Source organism: Schistosoma mansoni, chromosome W (assembly GCF_000237925.1).
Source record: "Schistosoma mansoni strain Puerto Rico chromosome W, complete genome".
NCBI classification, from domain to species: domain Eukaryota; kingdom Metazoa; phylum Platyhelminthes; class Trematoda; order Strigeidida; family Schistosomatidae; genus Schistosoma; species Schistosoma mansoni.
The window spans coordinates 25550390-25562340 of record NC_031502.1 but is presented as its reverse complement, the minus strand read 5'-3'; the positions used below and the strand labels follow the sequence as shown (position 1 = coordinate 25562340).

The 11951-nt window shown below is 40.5% G+C and overlaps 1 protein-coding gene across 4 annotated transcripts; it reads right to left on the bottom strand.

Moving 5' to 3' along the window:
* Positions 1-1290: 1290 nt before the first annotated feature.
* Positions 1291-5204, bottom strand: Smp_080920.1 (hypothetical protein; the record flags this gene model as incomplete). 4 transcript variants are annotated; one of them, XM_018789124.1, is made up of 3 exons in its annotated part: positions 1768-1871; positions 3519-3681; positions 5000-5119. In XM_018789124.1, the coding sequence occupies 3 exons, from the start codon at positions 5117-5119 to the stop codon at positions 1768-1770; spliced, it is 387 nt and encodes a 128-aa protein (XP_018654600.1). The 4 variants fall into 4 exon arrangements, with proteins under 4 accessions (XP_018654601.1, XP_018654600.1, XP_018654599.1 ...); XM_018789125.1 differs by lacking the exon at positions 1768-1871 and adding an exon at positions 2063-2239 and having other exon boundaries at positions 5000-5204; XM_018789127.1 differs by lacking the exon at positions 5000-5119 and having other exon boundaries at positions 1291-1871; positions 3519-4029.
* Positions 5205-11951: the final 6747 nt, after the last annotated feature.

Genomic DNA, 11951 nt, shown 5'->3' with positions numbered 1-11951 from the left:
TACCAGGTTAGAAAATTCCCAGACTTACTGACCCCGACCAAACGCGGAATTCCTCAGTAGTAAACGCCCTCAAAACATTCCTTGGGGAAACATACTGCAAACCAACTGTGTCAAACTGCAACCCAATAATGTGCTTTGGAACAAACTTCACTAGTCAGCAAGTAATACAATCACAGTATCACAAACAAAACTGCACGATCCTAAAAGTTGAGGACATCCTCAAGACACAATTTCACACTGGGAACGAAGGTTCGTAAAACACCAAAGCCCCTATAACATTCACCTTGCAAGATAGTTGGTAGAATAAAACGACGCCAACCGAAGATGTATGATTCAGACCACTATAACACAGACTCCATCTGGAAGACCCATGTGGTGTAAATCCCCCTCAACTATGTTCGCGTGTATTTGCACTTACAACAGTTGCCTTCAATCTACTAGATGCTGTCTTCCTTATTTCGGATGTTGGCAAATATATGGTAGGTGTAATTGTTCCATTACACTTGATGTCGTTTACACATTCATCAGTCTAGATAGTGGAATATTGTCTCACCGTGTTTACGATATCTATGGAATTAGAGTTTCATTAACCATTTCCCCTATACACAACTCAACGCAAATATATATAGTAAGCAATATATATAGTAAGTTGCGCACTACTTATTCACTCAAGTCAAAAATAGCTGTTCCTCGATCTCAGGATAAATGTATAATTAAAAATGAGTGTCGACAACTAGCGATGAGATACGACTAGCAGGAGACTAGAAAGGCCTCAACTTCGCATAAACACTTGTTATGCATTATTAGATGCATAAACCTAAAAAAGAGGACCAATGGTCTGTAGGAAACTAGCAGAACACTATTACCTGATTACGATAGATGAGACCAATTCAGCAGGTACACAAAGCCGGTGAGTATATTCACAGTATTTACAAATGTGCACCGAGTAGTGGGAAAAATTAGGTGACTACACTAACACAGTAAGTGGTCATCACACACGATACTAATTTTAGCTCCTAAATATTACATTTTTCTTCATCTGAAAAAAGACTGTACGACATCGGGTAACAAATACAGACAGCCAGTGAACATTCTTGTTGTGGTTTTTAAAGGAAATTAGATTAAGACTCTATACATCATTTGAACGACATGTGGCAGTTACAACCAGGGCGTGACTCACTCCCAGGCCTGGTACGAGTAAAGGGGAATTAAGGAAACAAATGCTGAGTGGAAGTATGACTATGAGGTATGATGGAAGCAACCCAATGTCGTACAATGAAAACAACAAAGTTTTGTAGCAAAGGCTTTCATTTATTAATTGAATTATTACAAAATACATTGCCCTTATTCAGGTAGGCGATAGTTTGGCGATTTGAAATTTTAGTAAATATATGAAACCAATTCATGAAAACAAGCAAGCTAACAATAATGCATAGGGAACTTTTAAAATGTTCAAGTATCAAAGATTTTTACAGACGAAATACACTGCATCGGATTTACGAAACGAAACTGTAGCACTTAAGTCACAATCCAGTAAATATTCATTTTCAAAAACATGGAAAATGATGATCCAAGCAAACACAAACACCAGTGCTATAAGTTGGTGGTAGCAGTACTAAACCTTAAATCGAATCAGATAAAACCCTACAGACGAAAATGAATAGTCCAAAAATGGAAACAAGCAAAGGTTAATACATGGGCAATATTTATTGGTGTATCAATCAAATACATCAGAAGAACGATGTATTACATCGTACGCAAAGTTAATTAGTAATTATATTTCTTGTAATAATCGCAAATACAGCTCATTGCATGATTCCCTGGATTGCAATTATTTAGATTATCGTCGATAGTCTGTCCAACCAAGCAAACTGAAAATAAAATGTTTAGAACAATAAATGCATTAGTAATCACTGTATGAATGCATTTGAGAAGTATGCAGCAAGAAGTCAGAATAGGACAGTATTCCTGATGAGCAATACTTGAGTTGTTTAGCAAAAGACTAAACAAAAAATTTACAGTAATATCCCTGACAAAATGGGTGCAGGATACGGCCAATTTACAAACCTGTAACAACCGTCATTTTGATTGAGATCGAACGCAGGTCGAACGAACACTGAAGAGAGATGGCTGAATAGACAATACTCACGAAATCCATCCTGTTGGTTTTATCCACTTTGACTTTTTGAGTCCTCAAATCGCAACTGAATGAACATCAAAAGACAGAACCGCTGGCCGACTGAATTATTTGAGTAAATAAAACAGTCACTTATATGCAAATATTGTAAAATAAAATATAAATAAAATATTTGTATGCACAATTAATGGTATGATGTAAATTAGTGGACAGAGATGGGGAGGCGAGCTAACTAAATTAAATATAAATAGTCTACCGTACACATAGCAAAACTAGTTTCGCTTAAAAGCTATGACCGAATAACTCGAACACAGAAGTCTCACTAGATTGGGAGTTTGGACTCAATCCTCCATTCCGTATTGTTATTATAAAAATATGGAAATCGACTTTACATGATTGAGTCCTGCATAATCTTCGTGCTTGACAGTGCAACTGACTCCATAATGTACCTCAATTATTTGTTGATAGACGGAACTTGGCACTACTGATACAAAGTAGTTCGTATGATAACTGTCTTCGTAGCCTATACCAAAAAGAAGTCGTGAATAGTTTTGCAAGTACTTTGAATTGATAAAACACCAAGAGGTATTTTGAAGAGCGAGACTGATATTAACTGTTTCGTATCACTGGTTGAATTGCATTCGAAACTATATCATATGTGGTACACCGATAGGATCCCAAAATGAAATAGAACACAAATTCGCTGATAATGAAAATAAAAACTAATTGAAGCACGTTACTACTTGCACAAGGCCGTTCACTCACTATGTACAGTTTTAGTCTACAGCATACGTCTACGTTAGAAAGCATTGAAATTATTACAAAAGGATTACAATAAAGAATCAAAGTCTAACAACAAAGGTTACGGATGAGAAAACCGCTAACTAGTGGCTTAGTAAAATATACTTGTTTTCTCTATCAAATTGTGAACGTTCTGACGTGAGTTTCCCTTGCAAATACTTAGTAACACTGGAATAAATTTACTTTAAAAAAAGTTCATTTAAACTGCAAAATATGATCCGCTATAAACTAATAAACTCAAAGACATATTGTGCCTATAATCAGTGAGTGGTTAAAGCACTCAACTTTTGGTCGCTGACGTGCTAATTGATATCCAGTCTCATCTATGGTTTCAAAGTCGAGCAGCATCATTAGTCTTTACAAAGTGACTTCAGGCACAGTATACTGACCTATACTTGGTAAATGTTACACTATTTGACAGACATATAAGTGGATCATTTTGTTGTTTAACAAGAGTTATCATAAAATGGCATTAATTCAGATGTCTAATGGATCAGTTGCAGATATGAACTATTGACTTATTGGTCGGCATATATAAAAGGATGAAAAGTAACATTAATGTACATAGAATGAGACTAACGTTTTGGTGTCATATGAAATATAATTGACTTCTTGAGACATCTGCTGATAAAACTAGTCGGCTCGCGTCTTATGATGATATACTTTTCATTCATGAACGTAAAAGAGGTTTCCTTGTTATCATTGAGCAGTGATTTGAGCTGAAGCACAAACTCGGGAGATAGCTGAAGTAAAGAAAACCGATTAAGGGAAAATAGTATATAATAGTCCATGCTAATACAAACAGAATAACAGGCGCAAATCAATGTACAAAACGTTTAGAGGTACACGATATGCGACTTATCACATGTACCACGAATGTTTCTAGGTATGAAGTCTTGTTTGTGACATGAGAAACTTGCCGCTCGCTGACACCAAACTGTGTCAACCACACATGTTCTTTGATATTTGATGTCATATACGCCTATTGAATGTAATTCACATTTAGCCAGAAGAGTGGTGTTACAAACATACTCAACTCAATTCACTCATATCCTATAGTTCAGCTTTCCTTCAATCTTACCACAACAATCATAAAGATGATAGGTTTGTTGATCAATTGCTAAATAAAGGCATTGTTGGACCAACATATAACTTCAAACAGTTAGCAAGTATGAGGCCTCCTTTTGCATATGGGGACGCGTAGTGCGATGGAGCGACTTGACACAAATCTAACTACATAAGAGGAAATAAACTGAACATATTCACATAAATTAGGCACAAGAATTCTTATCAAAGTATCGTGTCTAACCGAGACACATTATCCCTCGAGCGACTTCAACAAAGGACTTACCATAAGCCGGTTTAAAGTCAGACTACATGAAACATATCAGTTGCTAGCATTAGTATCGGTACCAACGCACAGAGTAATCCTGGCTTTTAAAAAAAGTCACCAATGTAAAATTATAAATACAGTAGTCAGGTGACTAGCTTCCTGATATTTACATGATCGAGAATCACAAATATGTTTTACGGTGTAAAGTTGTTATCCAACTAGATCGGAGCTCCTTATCGACATGTTTAGTGGGTGCATGCTAGAGCCTTGTAGACATGAATACACTATCTGGACCCACACTAAGTGAGGACGTGTCGACAGAATTGTTCGACTACTGTGACCAAAACAATAAATCCGTAGTAGACTCCTTAGGTGCGGTTGCATGTCAATATGATATAGCAAGGTTTCGTGGCAGATTATTACATTTTGAGGATAGGGAATTCCCTCAGATAATCATTTTTGGATGAAATATGACTTTGCTCTGTTACTAGCTAAAGTTTCGACGGTATTCGAGGATTTGTTTGACTTGCAGTTACCGAATTCAGAGTATTAAGCAAGGTCCACAATAATAACCATAAATGAGGTCGTACTAACATCGCAAGGTCTAATCACGAAATAGATGCGTCACCATTGTTATTGCCAACCGATGTTTGTTTAAGAAATATCCTTAGTAACTCGATTTCTCAGTGGTGTAAATATCTTGGCTAAAGATGAAGAGGTGGACTTACTTGGAAATCAGGACTAGATGAGCCGTATGGAGTTCCCTGGTGATCTGTTATGTGTAAATGTTTCAAGCTTTTGTGTTCATCTACATGGTTCTCACACCGTTTTTTCCACTCTTCGGACATTGTTCAATTAAAATAGACGGATACGCCAAGAAAATACTGTACCACCAAACAGAAAGACCAATTCACTTGAAGTGGAAACTTTGTCAATATCCTCGAGACCGGAGAATTCTATATGTAGAAGCGTATCTCGCCCACACACTAATTTTATCAAATCAAAATCTTACTTGCATTAGTTGTGGTCTTTGCTGCAAACTGATTGGTTCATATGATAACTGCACAGACAGGCCTGAAATTTAACCAATTATCTCTATGCCCAGTCTGCACACTATCTTATTTTTGAGATTGTTTGATCAGTAGCTAACTGCCTAAAAATGGTCAGTAGGCCATGACACATTTCGTGATATATTTCCGTGGTGGTTGTTTCCCAAAATCCTATTCTCTGGACGAAGTGACAATTCCTCGTTTTGGAAGCACAGGGGCGTGGGTGTAACACCACTAAAATACCAATGGGATCTAGAGATGAGTACTCAATGTAATACACTTTTTGTAGCCTTTCCATGCATTTCGTTGAAGTTAGTGCTTGAAGAAATCGTTTCTTCAATTGCTAATAAGTTCTTATGAAAATATTCTTAATTTTTTTTGGTAAGTTTACTGCTTATCGAGCGGCTTCATGATTTGATATGCTTTCTCTTGTATTCATTTCAGGTGCTATAAGCTTGAATAAAACATTTATGCTAAAGTATAAGAATTATTACATTGTTCTTGAAACTTAGTTACTTACGTGTTCGGATAGGTCACCTGAATGTTGAGTGATCACTCACTTAAATATGTCTGTTAGAAAATAAGTCAGAAATTAAATGAGCTTCTAACGAGTCCAAGTGCTATGTGATCCTCTTCCAAAAAGGATTATATTACCCCAGGTATTCGCTTCACTAGTCAATTTGTCGACATACAGTTGAACTCTGTAGGTTATACATGGACTTGGTAAATAATATTGAGACGAATTCACTTATTAATTCAACTGAAGTTTCTAGGTTGTTTTTTTACCAGTCATCCATATGCAACTTAGGACATGGCACTTAAGTGTATTTTCTCAAGTTTTCATACCACAGCACAGCGGAACAAAATTAGTAAACCGAATCGCATAGTAAAAGCATTAGCAGCATAAATAGTAAAAATGACCAGGTACAGAGAGAAGAGAAAGTTTGAGGGGATTTCGGAACTCAGGATCTCAGTAAATACATCTAAGGCGTCGTTATCCGTCCTTAAACACATCACTTAACGTTTCCAACAACTGGTTACAATAACCGTGCGGTTCACTGAAAGTTAATCTGAATCCACTTACTCAGCTCAGTCCACCAGTCAGTGACTCCACGGGCTGATGACGCGTTTTGGTTTGAGATTCCCTGCTTTCCTCTAGCATATTCCTACTCCAGACAGTAATACTGATCGTGGTGGGCTTTGGGTATATGAATAAGTGCTTTTTAAGTCCAATGTTTGGAAAGTACAGTATCCTGAAGGCCTTGAGTTGACTGATCAGGAATAAGATAATGCGTCATTTATTTTGCACGAAATTTAACGTGCATTGTTATCACTAACAAAGTAAATATTGGCAATATTCGGTTCTTGGAATAATTGGAATCAATAAAAACGTGCAACCAAAAAGTCGATTTTATATAGTGCTTAGGCTAAAGTACAAAACATACCTGCTCCTAAGGCCAGCTTTGTGATTAATTACTAAAATATGATTCAATGCATAACCAAGAATGCATAGTGAAGCTCTAACCCTGAATCTCAAGTTTCGGCAAGACCATGATTGATCGAAAAACTGGTAAATTAAAGTATAGCAAATCTTGTATTTTGGCGCAAAATTTACTTATCCACATATTGAATAGCATTGTGGGATTGTGGCTCGTGTCCATTCGTTATGAAAACTATTACTATAATTCATAATCTTAAATTCTAACTTTAAATCCTGATCTTAATTCCTCATACTAATTTACAACTCTGTTTTGACCCTAGTAACTAGATTATTTGTCTCGAAATCATTTGAGCGTCACTCAATGGTTGTCCAGAAATTTTAGTCCCCTAATTCAAAACTTCAGTTTGACTCCTAATACCTAATCCTAACCTTTTTGCATTATATCTGATATCATTTAGTGATGAAAACTCAATTGGGGATTACCTTAACTCACTACCCCAACTCATGATATCTAATGTACATATGTAAACTTAAACTTTTTCTTTGCTATAAGGGATAATTTGTCATGTGGGGGTCGATTATTCAGATCAAAGGTGTTATTTCATTGCTCCGTATTGTTAATTAATAAATAAGCAGACAACGTATACGGAGTCGCGGATATGTCACTTCAGATCAGCGTAGTATGCTCTTGCCGAAATAATATATTTTGGATATTGTGAGAAATAGTCATTTGTTAGATAATCCTGTTATTTTTAGAGCCAGCGCCTCAAGGGGAATTAACAATGAGAATCTATCATATTCGACATCATGAAGGAAAATTCATGGTCTTGGAGGAAAGCAGATTTGTGTTGTGTCATAATTTTCTAACCATGACATGAAATATCTACAGAGAACGTTAAACCCGGATACTGGGTAATGTCTTATCCGTTGGTTGCTGAGAAATAACCTCGGCTGAAATATTGTGATAGGATAATTCCGCGCTGTGTTTCCTGTCAGATATTTACCTATATGAGTCGACTTTTAACTATTAATATGCATATTCAGGCCTGACGAAATAACTCCTACCGTCGAGAATAGCAAATACATCTCAGAGGATCATTACGAGGTAATCGTGCAGACGAAACGCAGCATTTTAAACTTCAGTGAACTAATAGCATATATTAATTAGTTAGTAATGACTTTGGTGTCGAATATAGTAGGTACCCAGTGGTGATTTAACATTGACATCAAAAGCTGGGTCATTATCTTTTGCTACTATGTTTGGTCACCGACGTGCTCTCCTAGCACCTGATCAACCGGCTATAGAAAAGAAGGAAATGAAGATAGCTCTGTTATCGGAAGCCGAATGGTACCCTTCCGTTCATGTATATTCATAGGTTGTTAAACTGACAAACACTGTGGATGATGTTCTTGAGTAAAACAATTCACTCAACTACAACAGTCCTCTCATATTTGCATCTATGCTACTTTTTGACCTCATGAACTTGAGTAGAATATCAGGTCTAACGTACTCCGGAGTCCAGCATCCACAAATGGAGTCTATTCTCCCTCTCGAAATGCTCTCACATGGCCACGCGTATATAGCCTCTGCCAGGGAAGTCCTACTCACTGCCTTCTCGTGGCGGGGGTGTTGTTTACGAAAGTGAGAGGACGAAAAGCGAATGTCCGGCGCTATAACCGGATTGGTGGACACGGAGGGTCCACCTAGGGGAGTTGGAAAACCCTGATTCCAAACCAATGGTGCCCATGGGCTCCAGTATCCTGATGGAACGAATGGCGGAGGAACCTGTCATTGGTCAACGGCAACCATGGGACTGCATCTCCTCACGATGCTCCACTGCCTTGTGGATCAGACCTTTAGGTCAAAGGCTCGGGGTGTGGTCCCCTAAGAAAACCACCTGCTTCGGTTTGGGCACCCGGGCAGTATCACAGCCCACACACAAATGAATGAAATGATGAACTCTATTGACGATAATATCCTTGCTCATACTAAAAGCAAGACAATTTACATTATTATTATTATTACCTTTATTATTATTATTATTATTATTATTATTTACCATATCGCTAACTCACCCCCTTTTATCCCCAATTTGTGTAACCTTTCTTTTCAACTTATGCAGCAGCTCGCCCATGGTGGAAAATCTGTCCTATCTAAACGATCTCCAGTCACTGTCTAGTTGAAAGTGAATGCTTCCACCGATAATGAATCCTGAAGCAGTCTTTCTGAAACCACGTACGCCGTTCAAGCTGGCTTCCTTCAACGTTCGCACACTAATGCATATCAGACAACAGATAGGGCTGGCTATGTCTTTGGAAGGTCTTAATGTTGACGTTTGTTGTCTATCCGAGACCCGTATTCAAGACTCTAGTGAAGTACTACAAATCCGCTCTCCATCTGTCGCTTCGAAAAGCTTGTTCCACGTGCGCTTATCCGGGGACCCTGTGGCATCTTCGTCTGGTCTTGCTGGCGTTGGTGTCGCACTAAGCGCTAGAGCTGAAGCAGCACTAATCGATTGGATCCCCATTGACAGTCGGTTATGTGCTGTTAGATTAGAAAGTTCCATCAAAGTGAGAAGAAACCGGCGTGAGAAACGGTGTCTTTTCGTCATCTCCGCCTATGCCCCGACAGATTGCAGCCCGGATGCAATCAAGGATGAGTTTTACCATCAGTTAACAGTTCTTCTCCAGAAAGCGCGTTCGACAGATATTGTAGTACTAGCCGGAGACTTGAATGCACAGGTCGGGCGTCTAGGCACAGAAGAGAGTCGTCTAGGTGGCCGATGGGGACTTGTTGGTCGCAGGACAGATAACGGGGACCGTTTGCTGCAACTGTGCACAGACCACAACCTGTTTCTGGCTAGCACTAACTTCCGGCACAGTCATCGCCGGTGTGCCACCTGGCGTCCTCCCTCTGCATCCCAAGCCTGGACTCAGATTGATCACATCGCGATCAGCTACCGCTGGCGTGGTTGTGTACAAGACTGTCGCTCCTTTTGGAGTACCTATCTGGAGTCTGATCATGCCCTGGTCTGCGCCAATCTCGCCTTACTTTTCAGTGGTCGAAGGATTGAACACCACCAACGGATTGATATTAGTAAACTGTCTGCAACTTCTGTTGCAAGTTAGTATCGAGCGGAGCTAGCCTCTAGGCTAGCTACCACCCCACCGAAAAGTATAGATGAGCATTGGTTGCATCTTCACGACGCCATGAAAATGGCGAGTAAAGCCGCTTGCGGCTTCGCGAAACGTCCCGCTTACGAGCACTGGGTTTCTTCTGGCTCCTTACAACTGATGGAAGCCCGTCGGTCTACTCCAGGTGACCGTGAGTTTGACCACAAACGAAGGCTGTTACGTAATGAAATCGGGCAAAGCTTGAGTACGGACCGAGAAGCCTGGTGGTCAGAGCGTGCTAATGCGATGGAAGCAGCAGCTGCATCTGGTAACTGCCGGAGGCTCTTCCAACTCATCCGAGCCACTGGCAGCAAGAAGTCTGGTGTGAGTGAAACAATCTACGAGGATGACGGGATGCCAATCACTAACATCTCTCGACGTCTTGGACGATGGGCGGAATTTTTCGAAGGGCAGTTCAACTGGCCTGCTGCTCCGGCAACATCAACCAGCTTGTCCTGCCCCCCATGGCCGGTGACGACTGATCCACCAAATGAGGCGGAAATCCGCAAGGAACTCCAACTCTTGAAACGCTACAAATCACCGGGCCCAGATGACTTACCTCCGGCTCTTTTTAAAGATGGTGGTGACTTTCTGACTAAGGAATTGACTGTGTTGTTTGGAAAGAATTGGGAGCAAGAAAGTGTTCCAACATCTTGGAATGAGTCAATAGTCGTCCCTATCTTTAAAAAGGGTTCACGTTGTTCCTGCAATAACTATCGGGGGATAAGTCTACTTTCGATTGCGTCCAAACTATTGGCTTCTGTCATTCTTCGTAGGTTGTTTAAAACCCGAGAACGATTGACTCGCGAGGAGCAGGCTGGTTTTCGTCCTGGTTGAGGATGCATTGATCATATCTTCATCCTCCGCCAAATGTTAGAACACCGTCATACTTATCGCAGGCCAACAATCGTAGTGTTTCTTGATATCAGGGCGGCCTTCGATTCGTTGGACAGGACTGTTCTCTGGGATTGTCTATTGAAGAAGGGTGTGCCTGAGAAGTTCATTAACATCTTAAAGGCCCTGTATACGAACACCTCAGACAGAGTGAGGGCATACAACCACCTTTCTCCCTTGTTCCATTCGAGCAGTGGGGTTAGGCAGGGTTGCCCGATCTCCCCATTGCTCTTCAACTTTGCCATCGACGACATCCTGGAAACAGCTCTGATGGATGTAAGTAATGGCGGTGTGGATATGTTGCCTGGAGAACGACTTCTCGACCTTGAGTATGCGGATTATATTGTCTTACTGTGCGATAATGCCCAAGGCATGCAATCAGCACTTAATCAGTTGGCAATCAGTGTCCGCAGGTACGGCATGTGCTTTGCACCCTCCAAGTGCAAAGTACTCCTACAAGACTGGCAGGATTCTCATCCTGTACTCACCCTGGATGGTGAGGAGATCGAAGTAGTTGAGAAGTTCGTGTATCTAGGTAGCTATATAAGTGCTGGTGGTGGCGTGAGTGATGAGATTGATGCACGTATAATGAAAGCCAGAGAGGCTTATGCCAATCTGGGCCATCTTTGGCGCCTTCGTGATGTTAGTCTGGCTGTAAAAGGTCGGATCTACAACGCGTCGGTGAGAGCAGTTTTGCTCTATGCTTGTGAAACCTGACCTCTCCGAGTTGAGGATGTTAGACGTCTCTCTGTGTTCGATCCTCGTTGTCTCCGAAGGATTGCTGATATACAGTGGCAACACCATGTTAGTAATGCAGAGGTTCGGCATCGTGTGTTCGGGCGCTGAGACGATAATTCAATTGGTGTCACCATCTTGAAACACCGACTTCGGTGGCTTGGACATGTTTTACGAATGTCGTCCCAGAGACTTCCACGTCGTGCATTATTTGCCGACCCTGGGACTGGTTGGAAAAAGCGGAGAGGAGGTCAGTGTATGACATGGTGTCGTGGCATGAAAGAAAGCTGCAAAGGGCTAGCTTCTGTTGGCCCTTCACGACTTCCTGGCTGGGGTCCGAGAGATGGTGCAACACAGTGGCTAGAGACGTTATCAGATATGGCTCAG